The sequence below is a fragment of the Brassica rapa genome, chromosome A01 (genome assembly GCF_000309985.2).
Source record: "Brassica rapa cultivar Chiifu-401-42 chromosome A01, CAAS_Brap_v3.01, whole genome shotgun sequence".
Classification (NCBI taxonomy): Eukaryota; Viridiplantae; Streptophyta; class Magnoliopsida; order Brassicales; family Brassicaceae; genus Brassica; species Brassica rapa.
Window position 1 is genome coordinate 25645125 of NC_024795.2, and position 27450 is coordinate 25672574.

Genomic DNA, 27450 nt, shown 5'->3' on the forward strand with positions numbered 1-27450 from the left:
TGTCCGTTGAGCTTTGACTTCCTTAAACAGCATATAACCAAATTTTACTTGGAAAGAGTTGAACTTATTGCAATTTTAGGGTTTTATAATCTTCAAGTGTGCTTCACACCGATGCCAAAACAACTAGGTGTTTTACGTACCGAACACCTTGAATTATAACTACACAACATAATGATCACTGAATTTTTTTTTTTTTTTTTTTTTAAATACTTCTTTCATTTATCTTCCGAAAAGAGATATCATTTTACAAATATCAGTTTAGAATAGAAGCTGAAGCAAAATGATCACTGAATTGATCACTGAATTGCTTGGTACACAAATTTTTTTTGGCAGATTTATCCGTAAAAACCGTTTCACAGTCAAAATTTTGGATACTCTATTAATAGTTTAACAGCTTTATAACTTCTAGCATTTGAATTTATTAAGCAAACAAGTGTACTAACGTTCGTTTAATTATTTTACTAACGTTAGTTTAATTATGAAATTTGTAGCTAATTTCTCACTAAAACGAAAAAGCTAAGGAAAAGAAAAAAACGATCCTTCTCTCTAATTTTTTTACTTCGTTCAGTTTTTCCTTCTTGTTACCACTCACAGTTACTTATACCAGTCTTGAAAATATGTATCCCACACTCTCTTGTGATACTGATAAAACTTTCTAACTCATAATAACTAGAATAGAATCTGCGCTATGCGCGGTAAAGTTTCATTTTAAACATTTATTTTGCTTTATAGATTTTTTGAGTTCGTATTTTTATCTTTAAGAAGAATCGGACGTCGTCCCTGGAATCTAAAAATCGAATATTAGTCTTTGCATACGGAGTATCAGCCATAAGTCGATATCAACTCTAACTCTAAATTAGTCATCCTAAACTACTAATTGTAATCTTAATTTTCTATTTCATCCAACTTTAAATCGTTAGAAAATTTTTTATAAATATTTTATATAATAAAATTTAAATTGATTAGATGAACCCGTGTTTGATAGTTCAAAATTAAAATATAACTTAAAAAATCCAAAATATAACTTTAATTAAATAGATTAGATATATTTTTATTTTTTATTTCAAATACAAATGAATATTTTTTAAAAAAATCTAACAAAATATTTTAAATTTTTATTCCCAAAAATTAATTAATTTAAATTTCAGTTATCAGTAAAATATAATTAAATTATTTGATGTGATTTTAATTTTTATTTTTAAATCAAAACTTAATTAATTTTATATTTAATTATATTTTAATAATAATCAGAATTTAAACTAATTAATTACGAAAATAAATTGCAAATAGTGTGTTTAAATATATTGAGGAAAGTTGCTTATTTGTATTTCAAATAAAAGATTAAGATATTAATGATATTGTAATTAAATTATGTATAATTTAATAAATTTTCTAAGACATGGTCCAAATAAAAGATCACACATAAAAAAGTCATAAGTCTTTAATTTAATAAATTAGATATTGCAAAAGCTTTCATTTTAAATATAATATAATATATACTAAATTTTTTAATGTTTTTAATTTTGCATTCACACTTGTTTTTAGTTTCATTATAATTACATTTTAAATTAGAAATAATTTTATAAGTTTAATGAAAGTTTACGTAAATATTACTTATGAAAGTTAAAATAGTTAACCCACCATTTTAACATCTTTCGCAATATTTCTAATTTTAACTTTTTTTAACACATCATATTGATATTTCCTAAAATATAGGTAAATGGGCACGATTTTTTTTATATTTTAAAGTGCTAATACATTTAATATATAACAGATTAATAATTAAAAAATATTCTCTCTGATTTTTTGTTTAAATGTTTTATGATTAATATAAAATATAACATAAAACATGTTAAACAAATGGTCCTACAATGACTTTTAAACAGTAGATAAAAAATAGGACCCTAAATTAATAGATTAGATATGCAACGAAACGATCGTAAACATTATCATAAACATTTTGACTTCAATCCTTGCTATTATTATCACAGAAACTAGTATATATAAGAACGGTTACCGATATATGTTTGCATATAGCAATTCAAATAATATACCTTTTTTTTCTTTAAAAAAAAGGGTATATTATTTGGCCTCTTCTGCTGTAAAAAGTATCGCGTAAGATTCCTTTTGAAATCAATATGGACTAGGCGATACGCGGAAATAATGATACTATATAGTAAATTTTTTTAAAAATCAATTCATTATGATTTCAAACATCCATTTTTTTTTGTTGTTGAATAACATCACAGTAAAAAAAACTAGAATTATAAGCCTTTTCGGATTCGGTCGATCTATTCAAATTTTGATTTTTTTAGAGTTATAAATTTAATCAGTTTTAGTTTGTGTTTAGTGTTGCTTTCAAATCTAGTCTAGTTTGGTTCTTTAGATCCAAATGTTTTATCTAGACTTACTTTCTTTTAGTAATATAAAGTAAAATAAAATAAATGTAAATGTAAAAAAAATATTCTCAATTTATTTAACATTAATAACTATTGGACTGTACTTTAAAAATATCAATAAAAATGGTTGAAAATCGTGTCAGTATTTTTGGACATGTTGCAAAATCGACGTAGTCTAAAACCAATAACCTGTAATTTCTTATAATGAGATCTCTTCACCCAATACCTAAATTTTGTTTTTCAATCAATTTCATGAATTTTTTTTTCTTTTAAAACTTTTTATGCTTTCTGAATTTTTCTTGCAATCTGATTATGTTTCTAGTTTTTGGTCTGATAAGAAAACTTCGTAAAAAAAATAATATTTGACTTAACTAATAATCTCACTTTGTGTGTGGTATTTTTACCTCAATTTCTTTAATTCATAACCAATCACAATTATTTATTGTCTTTGTGTACAAAAGCCTCAACCATGACTAAGTTCGACAAGATATAAAACTTTTAATTTCTAAAAACATTCTCATTCCATCATTTTAGTTAATGTGAATCTTAATCATTTTTTTAATTTCTTTCATTCAAAATGATATTATTCAATAGTTGTATGGAGAGAATTTCAGTTCATTGATACAAAGGTTAAAAAATGCAAGAACTAAAAAAGAGCTGATTAAAAGAAATTAGTGTAAACACATTAAATTATCTGCGGTAAAATAAAAAAATAGTATGTGAACGCATTATTTGTTAGATGATTGTGAGGCCGACACGTCGACATATTCAAATTAAAATTGATATGAAGTTGACACGTGTTCAATGTAGTATGAAAACATTACATTAAAATACTTCTCTTTTAATATATATAGTGAATCTTTATTTGGAAACATTTATTTGTTTGCATGTGACAGTAATTAGTAAGTTTATCCATAATTATATGGAGAGGATATGCTCTAAAATTTGATTTACATTGTTCAAAAAAATATGTTCTTCTAGAAGCAAATAGAGAAATAAAAGTGTGAAAGCTCTTTAATATTTGCATGTGGCATCATCGAAGCCAAAATCAAAAGAATCTTATGTTTGGGCCTATTGCTTCGGTCACAAGCATTAAATTCATCCCTAGGAATTAAATTAATAGTTTTACTAAAAATTGGTTTTATTTCTGTGTCCTGAACAATATTAATGTCAATTCGGCACTGTTAGGTTACTGAAGTAAGCATAAGAAGTATGTTCTATGTAACAAAGTAGTGTGTGATGTCCGGTTATATATATATATATATATATATATATATATATTATTTTGGTGGATTTATCCATAAATTTCTATAGAGTACACTACACAAGATAATTAGAATTTGGGAGATCTAATACTCATGAATAAAAAGCGGACTAACTTTCCTTTTTTTTTTTCCTTTTGAAACTGGCTTTCAAAACGGACTAATTTTCGAACGCACTAAATTTTCGAACGCACCAAAATTGATCTTATTGATTTATTATAGAAAGTAATATGATCCCGCTTGTCCTAAATGAAAAGACATTTTTTAATTGCTTTCCTAAATGAAAAGACACAACTAATTTAATTTAGTGTTAGTATTTATTATAGTACTAATTTAATTTAGTGTTAGTAACGCGTTTTTTAATCGTTCAGAATTCTCTTCTACCTCTGTTATTTTTATCCGTCGTTCTTTGATAACGTCTGTGCGGACTGTCTCTCTAAGGCAGGACGATCACGAGCTTCCGACTTCTGTTTCATTGGAGATAAGGCTCTCCCATGGCTGTAGCTCATGAAACTTGCTTGTTTGAACTTTTAGCTTAATAAATTTTTCTTTGATACCAAAAAAAATCCAGTAACGTACGGGTTGACATACATTCTCAAGTTAATCTTTTTTTTTTGCTAAAGCTGTAAATATCATAAAATGAATAAAAGTTGTTACAAAGAACTAACTAAGTTCTGATTCTCCCTGGCAAAAAGAAATAAAAAACAGGTAGAATCAAAAGATTGCTCACAAAAGTAACCACAACTCACTAACTATCTCAACCAAATGACCATTAGTGAGTCAAAAAACTTCCTGCGCCTCCTAGCCGAGATTATGTTTCGAATCTCCTTATCAATGGTATTGAAGACAGCTGCAGGGGGGATGAGATTCTGATTATGCACTATATTGTTTCTCTGTTTCCATATGTGGTAGATCACTGCCTGAGTCACTATCTTCCTTAGCAGAGAGAGCCTCCTTGACGTTGCATCTCTGATCCAAGATAAGAGCTCGGACTAGTTGGTAAAAGCTCCTACCGGCGGTTGACATCTACTGAAGACCTCCCGCCAAATAACAAGACTGTACTCACAGGAGAGAAGAAGATGATCCCTTGTTTCATCATAGTTGGAACAGAGAGGGCAGGCCGCCGATATCGGTAACCCCCAAGCCAGTAGCCTAGACCTCGTCGGCATCCGGTCGTAGTTAGCAATCCACATGTTGAAGCTATGCTTGGGGATTGCTCCTTTAAACCAAACGACATCCACCCAGCTTTTGATGTCTTGCCTCGGTCTGAGAACGTCCCAAGTTGAGGAGGACCTGAAATCAAAAAGGTTTGAATCACCAGCTACCCAAACATATTTATCATCAACATCAATAGGCAAAGGCAAATCAATAGTTGTAAGATAAACATGTAAATCAACTTCCATTTGCGAACGGGGATGCGGCAAGGACCAATTTGAGCCGGAGATAGCGTCGGCTACATGCGCATTCTCTCTGATTCGAAGAGCTCGCGGACCAGCCGGTCCGATGTACTTTATCAGCTGTCCGAGTGGAGACCACACATCAAACCAGAAGCTAGTTGATTTACCATTCCCCAGCTGGGATTTACAGAACTGAAGTGCAAGAGGTCTTAAATCCAAGAGTTTCTTCCATGCCCAGGAGTCAAAGGCGGTTGCAGTGATTGTCCAGAAGGATTGACCGTTAAGGTGCGTACTTTGGTGCCAGTCGACCCATAAGGAAGGCGCCTTTGAGAGGAGAAGCCATATAAACTTAAGGCAGATCACCTGATTCCATATCATGAGGTTACAGAGGCCAAGTCCCCCTTCGTTTTTCGGTAAGCAGACCGTAGTCCATGCGATCTTGGCGATGCTTCTCTTATCCGTGTTTCCAGACCAAAGAAACCGGGAGCAGAGAGATTCAATGGCTTTAATGCAACCTTTTGGCAGGATGAAGGCCGATGTCCAGAAAGTGACCGTTCCGAAGATGACGGTCTTTAAAAGTTGAAGTCTACCAGCATATGTCAGGAGTTTGACTGACCAGGAGTGAAAGCTCGAGCCAATTTTGATCATTAGGTGAGAGTACTCCGAGATCTTGAGTTTCCTGCTCATCAAAGGGAGGCCTAGATATCTGATTGGGAGTTTACCATAAGGGAAACCATAGCTCGTGATAGCGTTGGTTTCACTATGGTTAACCCCCGAGATAAATAGCTCTGTCTTTACGCTATTCATATAAAGACCCGACCATGAGGCAAAGTCGTCTAAACATTCCGAGATGCCATGGAGACTGTTGCTCGTACCGTTGAAGAAAATCATAACATCGTCGGCAAACATGAGATGAGAGATCTTTAGGTCTTCCGTTTTCGGATGATACCCAATGGTGCCAGCTTCATAGCGAGATAGGAGAAGACGGGAAAAGCATTCCATTGCGAGCACGAAGAGATACGGTGATAGCGGGTCACCCTGCCGGATGCCTTTAGAACTCTTAAAGAACCCACCCGACACTCCGTTTACCAAGACAGAGAAAGAGGCCGTAGAGAGACATTCCTTGATGAGCATGATGTATGTTTCCGGAATAGCCAGAGCACGTAGAGAGGCCAGAATGAAATCCCAGCGCACACAGTCGAAGGCTTTTCGCAGATCCACCTTTAACATACCCCTCGGAGACACGTTCTGCGTGTTATATCCATTGACGAGATCAGTCGCTAGTAGCACATTCTCAGCTAAAAGCCGGCCTGGCAGAAAAGCAGACTGTGACTTAGAGATCATGAGAGGCAAGATCGCTTTTAGCCGAGAAGCTAGCAGTTTGGAGATGACTTTATAAACCGTGTTGAGGCATGAGATTGGTCTAAAGTCAGAGGGTAGAGCGGCATTCGTCTTTTTCGGAATTAAGACCAGGTTCGCGGAGTTCCATTGCTTGAAAAGCTTTCCTGAACGAAAAAATTCCCTTATTGCCTCTGTGACTTCTGTTCCGATGATAGACCAGGAGGCTGTGAAAAATTCCGCCGAGTATCCGTCCGGCCCTCCCGTTTTATTCTTGGGGAGGGAGAAGAAAGCCTTTCTTATCTCTGTATCTGAGAAACCTTTTTTGAACGCCAGTACCTGATCATCCGAGCACTTGAAATCAAAGAGAATGTCCAAGTCGCTCTGCACGAACATTGGGGGCGTGACCTGGCCTCCCAGAAGCTCCGAAAAATAGTCCATGCACAGCTTTTGAACCCCCGCTTGGGATTCTATACGCTCGCCAGATTCCGATAGGAGAAAATGTATGTGGTTTATAGCCTGTCTGGTTGCAGCGTATCTGTGAAAGAGAGTTGTGCTCCCATCACCAAAAGAGAGCCAGCTAATACGGGATCTCTGGAAAAAGAATGCAGCCTCTGCTGTAGATAACTCTTCCCACTCATGAAGCGCCTGCAGCTCCCGTTCAGCATTGTCTGTTGTTGGGGATGTAAGCGTCACTGCCTGAGCCTGAATCAAATTCTCGTGAGCCTGGGCAGTTTTCTTCTCAATCCCCGAATAATTTAGCCTGCTAAAGTTACGGATCACTTTCTTTAAAAGCTTGAGCTTCTGCGCAACCCGGAACATCGCTGAGCCTGTAACATTAAATGAAAACCAGCTAGCACAAATGGTAGGAAGAAAATCTGAATTCTGAAGAATTAAATTATAGAAACGGAAGGGTTTCTTTGATCTTATCCTTTGAGGGTCTAGATTGATCGCGATGGCAGCGTGATCAGAGAATTCTGGACTGCCGAAGAAAGCGACCGAGGACGAGAAGGTGTTATACCACTCATCATTAACTAGGCATCTGTCCAGTTTCTTTGCCAAAGGCCTACTAACGAGAAGTTTCTCAAGTTAATCTTTATGAAGACGATGAAACATATTCGATAATTATGCACCGTCTCTAAGCATTGTGCCCAAAGTGCATATATATGCACAGGGTCTAATTTTGTTTCCACACATTTTTAACATTAAGGGTCCAGTTAAATTAGACAATAAATATTCTTACACTAAAACATGAAAATCATATAAAAGTTAGGGTCCATTTTAATATTTGAATAAGGTCCATTGGAACTTAAAGCCTCGAGACCTTTTTTCCAAAAAAAAAACTTAAAGCCTCTAGACCATAATGTATTCTCTCGTAGAGCTCATTTGCCAAATAACTAAAATAAAAATGGAAATTAAATTTTGCTCAAAAAAAAAATGGAAATTAAATTTGTAGAAAGAAGGTAGAAAGAGATAGGAAGAGAAAGTAAAAGAGAAAGGATGGTTTTGAGTAGTTAATAAATTTTTATTTTTTTCTTCGTTAGTAGGCCCAATTTCTCTTTCTTAAATCGTGTTATATTTTAAAGTAAGATATAGTTGTGTATTTTATATTATTTTCACAATTATTTTGGTTGTTGATTTATTATCATAGTATTTATTTTGGTGTGTGTTAGACAGTTTCATATTTTATCATCCTTTGCTTTCTTTTAATGAATAGTTAAATTAACTATTTGTAAGAAATAATTAGTGTTAACAAAACTAGTAGTTTATGCATCTTATCTCGTTTAAATAAAGTATATATAAGATTATAATTAGTGTAAACAAAACTAGTAGTTTATGCATCTTACATCTTTTGGCTTAGAATATATATACATTTAGATAATAATTAAATGGAATAAATGTATAATGCTTTCGGCCGATTTCCAAACCCGGTGCGCGAGCGTACCCGTAAGTCATGAGATTCCAAGAGATTAGTCTAGATCTGTTTTGGCATGAAATTTACTTTTAGTTGTAAATATATATATATATATATATATATATGTATCATGCTATATACGCAGAATATGACATGATAAAGACTATGAATCTATGGTATGTTGATGCGTTTTGGTTTGATTTCTATTTATAGTTTTTTGTTAAATTTAATTATATTGCTTTTCACTTTAGCTTCCCCTTACAGAGACATCATTCGTAGGGCAATTCAAAGTTTTTATAGTATATTTTTTTGGTACTACCAAAGTTCTTTTAATATTAGTTGATGAATAAGAAACGTTGACAAAAGAGGTTAAGGAAATAAGAAACAATAATAATTGAAAGCGGTAGTTCTCACTTGCGATTGGCATATGTGTTTTTAGTTCAGTTGTTCGGCTAACGATAGACGATAGTCCTTACTCGCGTGATTTCACGGACTCGTAAGCATATCTGAGCTCATTTTGATCTCTTATGTAAAAGCTCATGGAAAAAAGGACAGTTCAAAATATCATATTTAAAAGCACAATGAAGTGGTTTCACTCTAATTTATATTAACGATATCACACATGATGATTAACTCTTTGATTCGAATTGTAGCTTCTCATGCAGCACATTGAGCTTGTTTCCCCCTCTCAAGAAATGACGTTGTTATTATCATGAGCAACACTATAATTAAGCTTGACATGATTTAATTTTTATTTATTTAGTAAATTGGTTTTTTAGAGCATTTCTAAAAGATATTTTATAACTTCAAATATGAAATTTTTTCTCTCCAAAATAAAATTTCAAAACTTCAAATTTAAAATTTTAAGAAGAGAAACTCGATATTTGAAGTCTCACAACTTAAAACTTCAAATTTAAAGTTTCATATTTTTGTTTGCATTTAAGTCCCTATAATTACACATCACATGTATGATTCTTAAATATTTTCTCGTTTATCATTTTAATCTTTAAAAAAATTATATCTCATAAATATTTTAATTTTTTTTTATAAATTTAATTTTTATACATAAAATAAAATAAAATTTTAAAATAAGATTTAAACTAGACAACAACAATGTAAAAAAAGAAACTTAACAAAATGAATTTTAAAAATTACATAAAAACATAACTATTACACAAATTTAAATATCAACAACACTATTGTCACGTAAATTTGATCCAGAACCTCTAAAATCTCCTCCAAACAAATTTTATGTAACCAAATATAGTTGTTGTTGTTGTTGTTGTTGTTTTTAATGTATTTTTGCACAATTCTTTCTTGTTTAGATCAAATGTATTCACGAGTATTAATATCATCGATAGAAGTTAAGTCTTTTAGAAATATTTTTTTTTCCTCTTTTACTTTCCTTTTCAGATCTAATATATTTACAAGTATTAATATTCCTCGACTTCAAAATTTTTTAGCTCGTAATCTACAAATTATAAATGATCATATATGCATTACGAAAATATATGATCATATATGCATTAACTTCGAAATGCACTAGATGATCATATATGCATTACGAAAATAATTTTATGAAATCTTATGGTATTTTTTTCTTGAAGTTTGATACTCCCTCCGTTTTGTTTTTGAAGTAGTTTAACAAGATTTCACATGGATTAAGGCAGTTAACATAATGTATGTTTTGTCTTTCTTTGTCTTTGAAATAACGTGTGCACTTATTTTAGATTACTACTCCCAATCTCTCACTAATTAGTCAAATGTTACTAATCCCAATTTATTCTGGTCTCAGCCATTTAACACCATCATGATTTCACAGAAGTATATAAATGCTCAATTATTCCTTTCGTCAACTCTATATGTTGATTTGAGAACATACGGGTAAATAAGATTTGTAAATTTTTTAACAAATTATGGAGCCAAATATTAATCATCTTAATCTTTGGCCTCTGCTTTCTCTTTGGTCTCTTCATTCTTCATTTTTTAGTGAATGAGTTTCGTTGAATAACAAGTGGATTATATAGTGGACGATGCTGAGATTTTATAGTTACTGAATTTACATTATTAAATTTTCAATTGAATGAAAATGGCATGTTTTGTAAAACGTGGATTGCTCTGAAACTTGAAATGATTGACTGAAAAATAATTTTAAAATCAAAGGGTAGATAAAGTCTAAAATGATCAAATGTTACATAGAAGTTTGGAAACGGCTATTATTTTGACACAAAACAAAATCCCTAAAACGACTTAAAAAACAAAACGGAGGGAGTATTAATTATGTTATTTCTGTTTAATTTTTTATATTTTAATACAATATTTTACTAATTAATATTGTTGTAATAATAGTAAAATTTTTATAAATTTAAATTAGTTATGACAAATATAAGGACCATAATATAAAATACAAATAGTTTTGAAATTAAGTTTGAAGTTTTGTTTTTGGAAAACAACATCTTTAAACTTCGAATATAAAATTTTAGAAACTTCAAAATAGAGTGTTTTTTTGGAGATGTTCTTATAGTCGTATAGAAACGGCGAATTTATAATTTTAAGTAAATAAAATATAGAGAAACATTTTCACGTTTTCGTGTGGTTAAAATATACTCACGTTGGTAAAACTATTTACATGTAGTGACATCAACTCTTAAGTCAAATTAAGAATCTAATATATAAAGCAATGAAGCCCTTTATGTCAAACTTTAAACTTTGCTTCCTTTGATGGCAATCATATTAATCATTTTTATACTTAGAGGAAGTGTCTTTCGACTTAATTATTGATTGAAAAACTTACATATTTCACCGTATAGGATAAAAGTAAGGACGACCATAGTGAGAATCTTTTAACTACAATTAATTTTAATCATTAGTATGAATGTTTTAAATGATAAGAATACCCAATCTAAAGTTCAATAAGAAAATAAAATTACATTTTTTTTTATCAACGAAAATAAAATTACATTAAGAACTAAATTTATAACTGAGGCATAGGACCTGCACTGTCTGCATGAGCAGCACGTGTCTGTCTAGAAGTAGTCAATGGCCATGATTCTGTAATAAGCCACACAGGCTCTCACTGAGAGAAACTTCAGCTTTTAGCCTTGTTAACCTTTTATAAACACAAAACCCTATAAAGATACACTGGCCACTCTCGTCTTCAGTGTGCTAAAATGCCCACCTAAATAAATGTTAGTATAATATTATTACTTTGTTATATCTTTAATGTGTCAACTCATTTCTTTTTATACTCTACAAAAGTTCCAATTATTGTTAATTTAACTCTTATATATACATATATGATGTTTTGGAATTCAAAATAGAAATATTGGGTCCACAAAATTAGGTGGTATATTATTATCTCTTAGTTTGGTAATTAATTAATAAGAAGTTTTTCTGCAGCCGTCATTTCTATCTCATTTTAATTGTGTGTAACTGTGTATTAATCTCCCCAGTTTACAAATATTATAAGTTTGTACGACCCTTCAACATTGTGCAAACATTCTTAGAGAGAGAGAGAGAGACAGAGAGATAAAGAGAGAGAACTAGTGAGAGAAAGAGAGATGGGCCATCACTCGTGCTGCAACAAGCAGAAGGTGAAGAGAGGGCTTTGGTCACCGGAAGAAGACGAAAAGCTCATCAACTACATCAATACATATGGCCATGGATGCTGGAGCTCTGTTCCCAAACATGCAGGCATATATATTGGTTTTATTTTGTTGGATTCTCTACTGATAAAAAGTATATGTCGTTGGTTTTAATCTATGTGTTGTTTTCCGTACGTATGTTCAATTAGGTTTGCAGAGATGTGGAAAGAGTTGTCGATTAAGATGGATAAATTATCTAAGACCTGATCTTAAACGTGGAAGCTTCTCTCCTCAAGAAGCTGCTCTTATCATTGAGCTTCATAGCATTCTTGGCAACAGGTTGTTACTTAATTAACATTACATCTAATAGATTTATTTGTGATAATATAAAACTATTTTTTCATCAAGAAACTGAACTACCTTAATAATCATATTTTTTTGTTATGGATCTTTGATAGATGGGCTCAAATTGCTAAACATCTACCGGGAAGGACAGATAATGAGGTCAAGAATTTCTGGAACTCAAGCATAAAAAAGAAGCTCATGTCTCACCATTATCACCATCATCATGGTCATCATCATCATCATACCTCTTCAATGGCGAGTTTGCTCACTAACCTTCCTTATCACAACGTATTCAACGGTACTGTTGGCGACGATGAAGGTTCAAGATTCATGTCCAGTTTCATCGCAAACACAAACCCTAATTTCATCACTCCAAACCACCTCCCTCTTCCTTCTCATGTTATGACCCCATTGATGTTCCCAACCTCTAGAGAAGGAGACGTCAAGTATCTAACCACTACCAACACAAACCAGTCCCATCAAGATAATAACCTTTCCACCAATCTCGACATTTTTTCAGCCACACCATTCATAAACAATCATCATCACCATCATGATAATGATCCCCAATGGCCATCACTACCAGATCTCCCAGCGAGTACCATCTCCCCTTTTCACGAAAGCCTTCATGATTATGACGATGGTGATAAACTCAACGTGTTTGTAACACCACACAACGATAATGGGGATCCTCGGAACTTTCCTTTGGTGGCCACAAAGTTATTATGTGGACAAGTTCTTGAAGGCAAAGCAATTTCACAAGATCACTGCCTTCTTCTCCCAACAACTTACGACTTGCAAATGCATGGTGATTATCGACGAGTGGACTCATACATTAATCACATGGTCATACCATCATCATCATCTTCATCATCGCCAATCTCCTGTGGACAGTACGTCATCACTTAAGCAAACCCTAGTCCTACTCTATCAACATGGGATTCCTAGACATGAGTACGTAATAAATATATACCTATATATGATATATATACGTTTTTATATCTATATATAAGGAGGAAAGAGAGAACATAAATAATCACTCACATGTGTTGATAACTGTTTTCCATATCAAAAATATTCTACACTATAGTATATAAGAATTTGTGATATGTTACATTTTCAGAAATATTGCATCGTCTTTGTTTTATGGGGGAAACATAAATGTTGCTAGTTCTTCTTCAGGTATATAGTCGTGAGTTTGTGGAAAAAAGGTTACCATTACATATAAAGTTCGTCCTTATACACTATTAATGAACACATATAAACACATGTATGTACAATATCTCTCTCGTCACCTACGTACATATGTGTTTGTATATGGTCAGTTTGTTTTAGCCTCTGTGGTGGAAATTGCTGTCTTCATCTTTGTTCTTGTCGCTTATTGCATTTCTCTATCTATGATATTATGTGGGGTCAACCTTTGGACTGTCGTAATTCAATGCAAGTTTCATGTACAAATATCATTGGTCAACTTCGAGATTCTCTTTTGATCAATTTTAAATGATTGTGGTGAAAAACATAATTATTACCCTTTAACTTTAATATTTTTGTCTGTTACCTGAAGATTTAAAGCAATGAGAATGTCAGCATCATGTAGAGAAAGAGATTCCTTGACAAACTATCCATTAGAAAAGGAGCTACATTGTAATGTTGACAAATGAAAAAGCATAGACTTTTGAAAGTATTACTTCACTTCGACTCCGAGATTCAACAACACATCAAAACATGAATATTAATACATAGTAATTTACTAATTTATAAGATCGAAGTTTCTAGGCAGTGACTCTGTGACGACCTTGAGCTATTCTCTGAGCTATATGACTCTTCGCCCACCTTTGGTTGCTTTGCTGGTCAAAATCAGACATTCACTAGTCGAGTAAGTAAACAGTTTGATCACTCAAAACATAATGTACAAATGTCAAATTTTCTATTAGTGCTAAACAACGAACTCCTCTAAGGTGAATGAAGAAGAGCAGTGAAGAAGAGCAGTGAGTTTGAGGTGTTGAAAAGTTGATTTACTACATTTTTACTAAGGAAGAGTAAATTATAAACTCGTTTTCTTCCGGATCGTTATATATTTTATTTCAGTTTTATTTAATAATCTTTTCGATTTTAACATATTTGATTTTTAAATTATAAGTTCGTTTTCTTCCGGATTTATTTGATTCAAACGGTTGACATTTTATTCGAAACTCTACTGTAGAACTCAAAAAGGAGGTTTAACACTAAGATATCTACCGAGCAAAGAAGCCATGGTTACGTCTGCGCCTGATAGTGCTTAGGTTGGAATGTCCTATTGGGAAATAAAAGCAATGGCTCACTTGTTGAAGGATTGACTACACCACCAAGTACAAAGATGATATCAAGCAAGCACCTCGCAGAGCAGCAAAGTTAGCAACTTTGGTACATAGACTAAAGCCCAACAAACAATAGACACAAAGCTGGAATACTTTTTTTTTTTTTTTGTCAAACAGCTGGAATACATTAACATTCTTTCACTATATGCAACTCAAGCTACAAGCATTTTCTAACTCGCCATGATCATGATTCAAAAACCTATAACACCGCACCATGATACAGTACTTCCACTAACAGCAAATGGGCAATAACAAGACTAATGCCATCTCCAATGGATCTTTCTATTTCTTTTTCCTTTTCAAAATAGATTAATTTTATAATGGAGTTGAATTCTATTCTAATGATATTTTATTTTAGAATAAAAATTTGGTTGATGAACAAAAAATAAATGAATTACTTTGAAATTAGGACTATTTTTTACTCAAAAATCTATTTTACAATGAAAAATAAAAATCTTAATAAACAAGAAACACTTCTAATATTCAATTTCATAATTATTTCAATACATTATATAAAATACTCAAATCCAAATTATTATTAGCTGGATCTTAATTGTTTTCGGATTCAAAATTAGTCTTCTGAGACAAATCTATATGAATCAACCGAATTCGACACAACATATATAAAACCCGAGTGGAGATTAGAAGAGGCTAAACCAAAAACCCAATCGAACTTGGTCAGAAAATAGGCATTAATATGATTTTCATGTAACAAGAGTCTCCCTATCCTTTTAGATGGTTGGTTTGGTGATTAATAATATGGTCAGGACTTCACAATGCGGTCTTATCTTGACAAGAAGCTTGAAGCAGATACACGATTACAATTTAGGCTTCTCCTTTTCGTCCTCCATAATTTATCAGTTCATACTTGGTTTGAAACAGATATGCACTTTGTTGGAAAAAAAAAAGAAATGTCTATAGCAACTCAATGCTTAATAAACGTGACCATATAGTTTATACTTACTTATACAGGAGCTTTCTTGGAAGATCATGTTCTGAGTTGTTTCTTCTGTGTCAAGTCTTTATTTCTACCTATGAAACATCATTAACTTGTAATTGTACATGAGCTGTAAGAGAATACTTGGAATTAATTTTTCTTTTCATGTAACATAACAAACAAGAGTCTCATGGTCTACACTGTTCATAGTATCCAACTGCTGTTGCAGCATCCCGTAGATCATCTCTCTCGACGGGTGACAAGAGTCAGCGACCGCAAACCAATGAGCTTGTTTACCAATCACAATACAGCTCAAAGCCGGTTCTTTCTTGACCCCTCGATCCCTCATCAGCTCTCTCACCTCTTCACCACAAGAGTTAACTCCAGACTCGTTGTAGATGTTGTGCAGCAAAACATACGAGCCGGACGCTTCAGGCTCGAGCTCCATCAACCTCTCCGCAACGCGTCTTCCCAACACGCTGTTCTTGTAAACCCTGCAAGAGCTAAGCAGCGCTTTCCACATCGCCGGATGGTCTTGAAACCCCGAGCTCAGAATCAAACTCTCGGCCTCTGATAACCTTCCTGTTCGACCTAAGAGATCCACGAGGCAAGTGAAGTGTTTCTCGTTAGGGCTGATCCTGTGCTCGTCCCACATGGCTTGGAAGTGGTTTAGTCCTTCCGTGACTAATCCTCCGTGGCAACAGGCTATCAGAACAGCGAGAAACGCCTGCTGGTTCGGTCTGAACCCGCATGTTTTCATCGTTTCGAAGAGGCTTAGAGCGTCGCTAGCGAAACCGTGCTGCGCAAGGCACGAGATCATAGCTGAGTACGTTGCAACGTCTGGATGTTCCACCTCGGTGAAGATTTGACTCGCGAGAGGCATATTACCTGACTTTGCGTACATAGAGATGCTCGAGGTCTTGACGCTGGTGAAAGCATCGATTCCACTCTTTATAGCAAACCCTTGAACCTGCTCCCCTGAGCTTAACGCAGCGAAATCAGCACAGGCACTCATCATAAGCGAGACTGTATACTCTTCCGGTCTTAAACGGGTACAACAAAGCTGTCGGAACAGATCAAACGCACTCACAAGCTCCTCGTTTTGGACATGGCAATCGATCATGGACGTCCACGAGGCGATATCTCGCTTTGACGTTGAAGCAAAGCACCGCATCCCGTCTTCAGGTGAACCCATTAAAGCATAAAGCTCAATTAAAGCACTGCCAATAAACTCATCAGACTGAAAGTTATTCTTACATACCAAAGCGTGGATCTGCTTTCCATATTCCATGGCTTTTGCGACGCTACAAGCTTTAAGCACAGCTGAAAACGTCGTCGGCGATGGCTTCAGCCCCTGTCTTTGCATATCCATGAAGAGCTTTAAGGCTTCACCGCAAGTTATATCATCCTTATGGAGAAACCCAGAGATCATAGCGTTATACATAACCACATTCTTAACAGGCATCAAACCAAAAAGCTTTACCGCCTCTTTCAAACTCCCATGCTTTGCGTACATGTCAAGCAACGCAGTACCAACGACTATATCACATTCCATTCCTACCTTCGCTACATAACAGTGTATAACCATACCGTTTTCTTCCTTCAGGTCTATACAGCAAGCCTTCAACACACTCCCAAGAGCGTAAGTCGTCAGCTTCAGACCCTCTCTATGCATCTTAGCCAACATACTAAGCGTCTCTCCCGCTAAACCAACACGAACATACCCGGAGATCAAAGAGTTCCATGTCTCCTTATCCTTTTCATCGGTTCGATCAAACAAGGACATCGCTTGATCAACCTCCCCACACTTAAAATACATGTTAATCAAAACATTAACAACAAAGACTTGATCAGCCAAACCGTTCACAATTACCAAACCGTGCAGCAACTTCCCTAGCCCAAGATCAGACCTTTCTCCACAGAACGCTAACGCGCCAGCGTAAGTGAACTTATCGAGCTTCAAATTGAATTCTCTAGCTTCTAGGAACAGCTTCATGGAGTGGTCGTGAAACCCAACTTGGCTGTACCCGGAGATCAAAGAGTTGAAAGAGATGATGTTTCGTTCAGGCATTACGTCGAACACCTTGCGTGCGAGGTTCAAATCTCGGCACTTGCAGTACATGGAGAGGAGATTGTTGAGTAAGAACAGGCAGGGTTCGAAGGAGGATTTGATCATGTGGGCGTGTGCGAGCTTGCCCAGAAGAGGGGAGCCTGAGCTCGCGGATTTTTGAACGAGTTTCGTGTAAGCTTTGGAGTCCAAAACCATGTTCTTTGGGTTGCATGATGAAGACAAAAGACTGTAACTGAATCCAAATTGTTTGGTGGGAAGAATGAAGAGTGAAGCGAGAGTAGTGTTGTTGAACTTGAACGATGTCTTTGCTCGGAGTTGCAACATGTTTTCCCATCGCATAACGGAACTAACTGCTTTCTTGTCTCTCTAGTTACTCAACGAACCGGCGTCGTTTTGTTTTTCTCTAAAGTGGGCCTCTATATACAGATTTAGTTGATTGGCTTGGGCCTCAACTTTGACCCATACATCTCACAATCTCACGGTGTAAGTACGCGCCCGCGCGAGTATTTGTTCTTCAGAATTATATGTTTTTAACTTTTGAAAATGAAATAAATATAATTGTTTATACTTATTATTTTTTTTGTCACTGTTTATGTTATAGATTAATATGTTATTCAGGTTTGACATTAGTGTGTCTTTGTTTAATGTGATTAATTTTCAATTATAAACTATGAGATTGTGTTAACTTTTATTGTGTTTTTTTAGTCAAATATTTTATTGTGTGTTTTTATGTTTTGTAAAGTCAACAGTAAATTATTTGAGGTATGATTATACTTTTGGGTTTTATTAAATCATATTATAAAAATTTTGTTTTAAAATTGACTTTTTTTTACATTTTTTAAATAAAACATTACGTAGACAAACAAAAATAATAATGAAACCAAGTTTCTAAAAAAAAAATCATAAGAAGAGATTTAATGTTAAAAACCCAGATTTTTTAAAATATTATTTAGCAAACCTAATTTATGTTAGTAAATTAGGCCATAAAATTCTGAAATAAAAGTGTAATGGACTTTAATCAATGATCAAAGTCCATATTTTTTCGGGAAATAAAACAGAAATTCTTTTCCCATCTACCGACTTATCTAATTCCATAGGAAGTTATCTACTGTTATCTCTTTCTCTGCAGCCGATGGATGCCTTGCAGTTTCTTTCTAAACAATCGAGAGAAATAAGTTAATGTCTTTAGTCTAACAACTGCAGAAGATAGATCTATTGTTAATTTCAGCGTTTGGCATAAAGGTTCAAGGTTTAGTTTACGATTTGGTTCTTCTAATCTACATTCTTTGTTTTGATTTTTCAGAGACCAGATAAGGTACGAAATACCAAAATCCTTCAATTGGATAGACAGAGCCCGACTTCAGTTTAAAAAATAGAAAAAACTTCTTGCAAACCTTTGATCGGTAAATGTGTGGTAAAAACTCTGCTTTGGTTTCTTTAGCAGGATTATTTTAATTCATTTTAATTCATTTTTATTTGGTTTCCTTTGGTTTCTTTTGGCTTCCATGAATGTAAACACTTTATTTGAACTCACTGATTTTTTTTGTAAGGTCTTAGTTTCGTTAGAGGAATAAAAGTTGTTTGCTTAGACATGTTTACATTTTCTGTTTGCGTTGATATTCCTAGTCGATGTGAAGATGAGATATATATAGTTGGCACTGGAAGGGTAGGTCTAAAAGGGGATCTCACAATATTTTGGTAGTTGTGATTTTAACGTGCGGATCAAACCAAATATATGTTTTAAACTAATATATATATATATATATATATATATATATATATATATATTCTTTTTAATTATACAATATAAAAACAAAATATTCTTTTTATAGATAAGGAATATGTGTTTTGCAAGTTTTAATAAAAGAATATGATGATTGTGTTACTTGTTACTGGTTTATATATTTTTATTGATTTAGAAATCCATATAATATTTATAAATCCAAGTAAAATATACAAATTTTCAAATTTTCTCGGATTAGTATTTACAAATCCGAAGGTTTTCCTTCGGATTTGGGCCTTTGTATTTTTCACAAAGAAATCTATGCAAATCCATTCAAATACATTATGAAATCAAATCTATTAGTAAATCCTTATGATTGAATAACGCTTGATTTGAATTAGAATTTATGAATCATTAAACGAATAACACTTGATTTGAATTATAATTTATGAATCATTAAACGAATAACACATGATTTCAATACATGTTTTAAAATCATAGAACCAATAACACTAGATTTAGTTTGGATTTTCAAATCCATCAAAATACACCAACCAATAACCTCCACTTAATAATATATATCGATTACGTAGAAATAGAAAAAAATTTGGGATGTTATTTTGTTTTCGAATAAACGAATATTTAGTTACGATTTTTGGATATTAATGGTGATTGTGCGGAAGTAGTAACATCGCCAAGTATTTAAAAAAAAATCAGCAATTTATAAATCAATTGTTTGGTTTGTAATGGGTTAGCTAGTTTATAAATCATAATCAATAATTCAGCTATTTAATATATATTTACGACTGGTCATATACAGGAGTATGGGTTTTGAGGGTTTTGAAAAATATAAGGTAAGTGCTGGTTTGACATTAATTAATTGGATTCTCCACCGATCGGAATGGTATAGCAAATTTGTTAGTATAGGTTAATTAGATTATCTACCGTAGGAGTGGTATAGCGGTTTTTTGGTATAGGAAAGTAAATAATTAAGGTAAAAGTTAAACTACAGTATAACCTCTTTAAATTAATAATCTACAAATTAATATACACTAAAAAACTATATAAAATAATATAATTTTATAGCTTTAAATTGAGTTTTTTAGTTCAGTTAGTATATCGATAAATTAATAAAAAAATTATAGTTTTGGTGTAGTTCCGACATTATTAATTTATTGATATTTCAATGTACTGTGTTTTTATTAGTGGCATTATATTATAATTATTGAGGAAAACTTAGGGTTAAGTACAAATTGTATTCTTGTTTTAATAGATTAGATTCTCTACCGATCAGAATGGTATAGCAAATTTGTTGGTATAGGTTATTTAGATTCTCTTCCGTAGGAGTGGTATAGCGATTTTTTGGTATAGGAAAGTAAATAATTAAGGTAAAAGTTAAACTACTGTATTTTGATCAGTGGCATTATATTGTAATTATAGAGAAAAACTTAGTGTTAAGTACAAACTGTACTCTTGTTTTAATAGATTAGACTAGAACTTGACTCGCGCTCCCGCGCGGGTGCTTGATTTAATTTTTGTTTAACATAAAATCATAAATCACTGGTTTGATAAAAAAAAAATCATACATATAGAATAGAATATATTATTTTATAATATAGATGTTTGATAATATTTTTTTTATTTATACATAATATTATACTCCCTCTATTCCAAAATACTTGATGTTTTGGATGTATGCACAAGAATTAAGGTATACACTCATTCCTAAAAAGTAACATTAAAAATATAAATCAAATTAATTCAGCTAATCCTTAAAAATAAGAATAAAATATCATTAGCCACATAGTTTTCGATAAAACTAATATTAATATAAAATATCAAAACATCATCTATTTTGAAACATCAAAAACTCTCCAAAACATCATCTATTTTGGAACGGAGAGAGTATTATTTTTTATAACTTAATGAAATTTGATGTAATTGTACTATTCATATATTGATATGTTGTTTTTTTTGTGAATTTATTTTCAAAAGAAAAAACATACCTAAAATTTTAATTTTTGCATTAGTTTTCTATGAATTATCTTTAATTTTATGATATTTTATTTTCTTGAAAATTGAACTCTCGAATTTTTTATATTTGATTAAACTAAATAAAGTAATGCTATATTTAAAATTCTTTTATATAATATATACTATATATTTCAGTTGTTTTTTTGTTTTCACTATAAAGAAACAACAACCATTGTAATTAATTAATTTAAATTGATTTTAAATGTAGTGGCATAATCTGTAAATAAAAAAATACAAAAAGGAAATATGTCATTTATTATAAATGCAATGATTAAATGTGTAAATAAAAGAAAGTAATAAATCTGCTATCCATGTTTCCAAACAATTCACTTTTATTTTTTTATCGTTGTTTCCAAACAGTACTAAAGGTACTTCGGTTTTAATAATATAGATGTGTTTTGTTGGTTGAGAAATACAAAACTACATATTAGACCCTTTTATTTTGTATGTTAAAACTTGACCAAGGATTTTCTTGAACTAATAAAAAGTCAACACAAATATTACAAAGAAGGAGAAAGTTTAAGGGAGAAGAGATTAAAGTTTAATTTAATCTAATGAAAGCTTTTAAAAACTTAAAAGCTGAGAGAGATGAAGAAAGATGACAAAAGGAAACAATGTTTCAGCCATGGCCTATGCGGTCACGACGACCCCTTTTATCTCCTTTTTATCTCATATGATGTTATTTTGATTTCCGTTTAAGAAATTGTTCTAGTTTATATTTTTCTGTATATGTCAATTTTATAATTAAATTTTAAAACTAAACTATGTAATGTAAATATAAAAAAGTATAAGAATAATATGCATAGTCATTAGTCATCTATGTCAAATTTGAATAATATAATAGTTTTTCGTTGTAAGAAAAAGAGTCATTAGTCATCTACGAAGCGTTTAGCAATTTTGAAAACATTAAATCATTATATTATAACAACAACAACAAAACATAGAAACTCAGTACAAAAAATATAAATGTTTTTAAAATACAAATTATTTTTCGTTCATGTGATGGTATTTTGACCATCTTTCCATTAAGAAAATTTCAGAACACCAAATAAACCAATTGTAGTCGAGCAAATGTAATCAGACACTTTACCTAAGCGATGTAATGCTATTTGTTTCGGTCTCAATGGGTCTATCATCTAGACTATATTTGCAAAGTGATTTTACCACATATCCTCTCTATAATCATTTTTACAAAACAATGATGACATGACTAACAAAACTGATGACATGGTTTATAGTTAATATGATATGGACAATCACATTTATTACTCACATATATTTTTGGTAAGCTTTATAGAATATAATAACTAATACATTACATTTAATGTTGATTTATATTTTTGGTAAACTTCTTAAAATATGGTAATAATTCATAAATCATGACTAAAATAATATATTGAAATACGCATTATAAATTTCGAAATACATTATTTAATTGTATTTTTATAATTATACTATTTTTATTACTAATATTTTCAAAATTTTCTACATATTTTTAAAAATATTAATAAATTGTTAATCGTAATTTCATTAGTTTCTTTTAGATATCTCCAAATTTTATAAATATTATTTAGTTATAATTTTTAATAACTATACTATTTTTATATGATTTTTTAGTAATTTTATACAAGTTGATTTAATACATTTAACCAAAATAAATAGATAAAAATTTCTTATCTAAGATTCAAATTTTATATATATTACATATATATTATTAAATGTAATTTAAAATAAATAAAATTATTATTTTTGCTTATTTTATGCTTAAATAATCAACTTTATATTAAATATTAGTCAAAAATAATAAAATATATAATATTAATAAATTTCATTTTAAATATAATTTAACTTTTAAAAAATTTATCACTGCACATGGTGCATGAAAACACCTAGTCCCATATATATTAGTTCTGGAACATTACAACATGTTTTTTTTAGGCACATGTCATCACGAGAATGATTCTTACAGTTGTTAGAAAAATAAGTTGGTCAATATAAACATATACTATGTTTTCTATTAAACTAACTATCACATTAATTACTAGTGTACAAAACAATATTTTTTTTCCTTAAATAAAAGCTATGAAATTATCTAATATGATTAACATATATATGACAATTAATGATTATGATAAAAAATTTTGTATCCTTTCTCTTTTTTTGTTTAATTTTATATTATTAAAAGAAATTAAACAATTACATTAAGCATAAAATAAAAAATAGATTTTTTCTTATATGTTATATTTTGAATTTTAAAAAACGACTATAAATTACTAAAAGTTCCACATTAGAAATTTTATGATCAATGGTTTAATTTTTTTTTGTTCAAACAAGATACAAATGATCATATATCATAGGGGTGGGCGTTCAAATACCCGTTCGGGTTAGTATCAGTATCAGTATTTAGAATTTTTTGGTATTTTAGTATAAAGGTATAGAAACCATTCGGGTATTTCTACACTTCGGGTCGGGTTCAGGTATTTTATGTTTAGGTTCAGATATTTTGGGCCGGGTTCGAATATTTAAATTTTGAAGAAAAAAATAAATAAATGTTCATTGTTTAAGTTTTCTGTATTTAAAATATACTTTTAACTTAATTGGTTTTCTAACTTTTAGAAGATTAAACTATTAATAGGTTTGGAAATAAAACTTTAAAAATTGAAAGACACTGATTTAGTTGTTGTTTTGATTTAGTTGTTGTTTTGAAATTTTAGATGCAACCTTTGTTGATGCAAGAAACAAAAGCTTGATATGTATTTTAAGTGAGTAGCATAGGATTTTTCCCATAATTATATGTATATTATCTAATTTTGAGCAATGTGGATCATTAATATAAATATTGTGAATAAAATGAAAGAAGTAAACTAGAAATATAGAGTTAAGTATACTTATAACTGGTTATATTCGGATATCCATCGATAGGGTTTCGATATTACCCGTTTGGGTTCGGGTATTACCTGCTTGGGTTCAGATATCCAATATCTCTGAATTCAATAATCGTTCAGGTATTTTGCTACTTTCGGATTTTTGGATCGGAGTCAGATACATGTTTAGGTATCAGATAAAATGTCCTGCCTTAATAAATCGTATGAATATGAAGTATGATTAATATATATTCTTATTATATATATATATAGATATTTTAATATCATTTGAAATAAATTACATACTAAATAAATTTTGAAATTTGTATTAAAAAGTCTCATATTAAAAAATTTGTTATTAATGGTTTAAATTTTTGTTACAGAAAATATATAAATGTTAAAAATTATATGAGTAGAAAATGTCAATAATAAATATTTAAATTAAAATATACTATGTATCTATGTCAATATCACTAAAGAGTGGATCATGGACATAGGTTGTTCTTACCACATGACACTCAAGAAAGAGTGGTTTGATGAATTGAATGAAGATATCACACGGATAATCAAGATGGGAAATGACACAACATCATCAGTGAAAGGATTAGGAAGTATAAAGATCCTAAATGAGGATGGAACAATGGTGATTCTGACACAAGTGAAGTATGTACCAGATTTAAAGAGAAATCTTATCTCAGAACACTGAATTCACAGGGTTGTGCATATAAACTATAGAGGTGAAAATTGAATCTTAAAAATGCTAAAGGATAGCAGAGTTGTGTTTAATTTATTCCATATAAAGTAAATAGAATGATTTTTTTTTATTTATTTACCAAAAACGTGATTGTAAATTAACAAAATGTATGGGGTTTGATTTATGTGTTTACTCTAATGTATATATTTTTATACATACAAATTATTTTTAAATAGGCGGTTTCAAATATCTTATTTGATCCTGACAATCCCAGAAACACACTTCTTCGAATCGAAGTCATTTTTTAAAAGTGGAAGCACTTAATATATTATTTCATTCAGAATAAATAATTTAGTCTTGATTTTTATTCTTAAAAAGTTTTAATGAAATTTCGTGACAAGATTCATCTCATCTCCTTTTGAGTTTGTTCGAAGAATAATAGATTTGATCATTCGTCTAATATTTGTTTCTCCCTAATACCCTATCTCACTATTATAATTATAAGAATGAGAGATTTGAACTATTTATTATAAATTTTCTGGTTTATCATTTAATAAATCAAAAAGTTCTTAGTTTATACATAGTTTACATATACTAGAATGGTAAAGTATTATATATATATTTTATATGCATACTCTTAAATAACTAAACCTCAAAAGCGTAGAATAATAAAATAAGTAATTTGTTTTGTTGTTCTAGAATTAGATGATTCTTAGACCGAACTAGTGAATATATACTAGACAGACATTTATATTTTGAGTCTACACTTGTATTCTATAACAGCTTGATATATTAGATTTGAATACTAACTTGTTAATAGAGTTTACCGGTGATTTTTTTCAAATTTTTGATTCTTAGATATTTATCTGGAGTAGAACTAACTTTTACAGATGTCCATCTTTTTAAATTGACACTTAAGTAATTCACCGAATTTATAGAAAAAGTTTTTTAAAAAAACTAAAAATTCATATCAATGAAACAGAGATGAGAGCGAAAACACAATTTTATAGAGATAGAAATAAATTCACTTATGAAGAGTCAATAGTAAACAAATCGAGAACATAATACCCAATTCCCTTTCGTCAGTATACATTTGATGTTTGCCTGTTTGGTTTTGGTGATTTATGTCAGCCGCAAAAATTAATTTTTTTTTGTGCATATGAAATATTAAAAATAATTAAAATGAGTTGTAATACATTAACTATTCTACAACGATGATACATTTAAGAGATCAACATTTGTATTCGTCATTTTACAATCGACAAAGATTGTAGTGTTGCAAAATATTAAAACGAACAAACATTATTATAAAAACTAAATGCGCATGCATGCGAGTTATCATCTAGTTTTTATTATTGAACATTATTTCATACATAAGCTATTAAAATGTGTTTTATTCCATCAAATTCTTGTGTAACATTTATCTTGAAGATTCCATGCTTCTTTCACATTTAACATTCCTATTAACAAATTTTACCAAAATGAGATACAAAAATAATCCAAAAGAAAACAAATTTAGTTAAAAAATAACTGTTGAGATCGATCAGCGAAAGGAGATTTTGTTAGCCCTAGAAAAATGATTCTAAAATCAAGAAAATAATAAATCCAATAGAATAAAAGAAAAAGGAAAAGCTAAGAAGAAATGATGTATGGTTCTTCAACGAAATCATCATGATGATGCTCGAACTCGTGTGTTTCACTGGAAACCTCTTCCACAGGCTTAACGTCCTCACATTCATCAATGAAGCCACCCTTCATATTCACCGTCGTTGATGAATCTTGAAGTTGGAGGCACCACATGTCTTCTTGTAACCCATTAAAGTTTCCAGAAGCACAATATTGTTGTTGTTCTTGTTGCTGTTGAACTGGTTCTTGGACATGATGAAGAGGGTAGTTGTAAGTAATCGAGTTGTTGTTGTTTAGATCACAAGAACTCGAAAAACTCGAGAGATCCTCAGGTTCTTGAATCTGAATATGCGGTTCTTGATGATGATTACGGAACACAGCCAATTGCTGAATAACCATGTCCAACTCGTTTTTTGAGTATTCGATCTGGTACTGAAGCTTTCTAATGATGCTATAACATCCTTCGATGGGATCATTCGCACGAGCATCGGACTGAAACATGATTGTATACATAGCCGCGTCTTTATCAGGAGGGCTAAGGTCTTTTATGATCTTGGTGATGTTGCTTACACCGAAGAGCTTATGAGCATTGAGGAATTGGCGGTGACGGTCGTGAGGGAAGTAAGGAGCGAGAAGACAATCAGGAGCACATTTTCTACGTTGGTATTTGCAAGCCGCGCATGCTTGGTTTGTGGTGTTGTTGTTGCTGGTGGCGCTGCTTGAAGGTTTTAATGGTGTTGGTTTGGGATGTAAAGAGAAGACAGAAGAAGAAGGTTTGCCTGATGGCATTTTTTTTTTGTTTTGATGGGTTTGCGAGTTATCGGTTCCTTAGTTTTCTCCTGGTGGAAAGGAAATACAGGAGAATGGAGAGAAAATGAGGGAGGAGAGACAAGATGATATAAGA

The 27450-nt window shown here is 31.5% G+C and overlaps 3 protein-coding genes across 4 annotated transcripts; 1 reads left to right on the forward strand and 2 right to left on the reverse strand.

Annotated features, from left to right (window-relative positions):
• The first annotated feature begins 7903 nt into the window (after positions 1-7903).
• On the forward strand, positions 7904-14839 carry LOC103842503 (transcription factor MYB26). 2 transcript variants are annotated; one of them, XM_033282152.1, is made up of 4 exons: positions 7904-12004; positions 12105-12234; positions 12354-13194; positions 13423-14839. In XM_033282152.1, the coding sequence occupies exons 1-3, from the start codon at positions 11872-11874 to the stop codon at positions 13147-13149; spliced, it is 1059 nt and encodes a 352-aa protein (XP_033138043.1). In that variant the 5' UTR covers positions 7904-11871; the 3' UTR covers positions 13150-13194; positions 13423-14839. The 2 variants fall into 2 exon arrangements, with proteins under 2 accessions (XP_033138043.1, XP_009117379.1); XM_009119131.3 differs by having other exon boundaries at positions 7905-12004; positions 12354-14839.
• A 486-nt stretch (positions 14840-15325) lies between these two features.
• On the reverse strand, positions 15326-21330 carry LOC103842513 (pentatricopeptide repeat-containing protein At3g13880). The gene has a single exon (XM_009119143.3). It carries the CDS (start codon positions 17942-17944, stop codon positions 15698-15700), a length of 2247 nt encoding a protein of 748 aa, XP_009117391.1. The 5' UTR covers positions 17945-21330; the 3' UTR covers positions 15326-15697.
• Positions 21331-25330: 4000 nt separating this feature from the next.
• LOC103842520 (LOB domain-containing protein 22-like) lies at positions 25331-27408 on the reverse strand. Its single transcript, XM_009119151.3, has one exon. It carries the CDS (start codon positions 27333-27335, stop codon positions 26553-26555), a length of 783 nt encoding a protein of 260 aa, XP_009117399.2. The 5' UTR covers positions 27336-27408; the 3' UTR covers positions 25331-26552.
• Between the last annotated feature and the right edge of the window lie 42 nt (positions 27409-27450).

Excerpts from the sequence above, each read along its gene's own strand:
- LOC103842503 (XM_033282152.1), top strand. The coding sequence starts at position 11,872 with ATGGGCCATCACTCGTGCTGCAACAAGCAGAAGGTGAAGAGAGGGCTT. Across the intron at positions 12,005-12,104 it reads CTCTGTTCCCAAACATGCAG|GTTTGCAGAGATGTGGAAAG; the intron begins GCATATATATTG and ends ATGTTCAATTAG. Across the intron at positions 12,235-12,353 it reads CATAGCATTCTTGGCAACAG|ATGGGCTCAAATTGCTAAAC; the intron begins GTTGTTACTTAA and ends GATCTTTGATAG.
- LOC103842513 (XM_009119143.3), bottom strand. The coding sequence starts at position 17,944 with ATGCGATGGGAAAACATGTTGCAACTCCGAGCAAAGACATCGTTCAAG.
- LOC103842520 (XM_009119151.3), bottom strand. The coding sequence starts at position 27,335 with ATGCCATCAGGCAAACCTTCTTCTTCTGTCTTCTCTTTACATCCCAAA.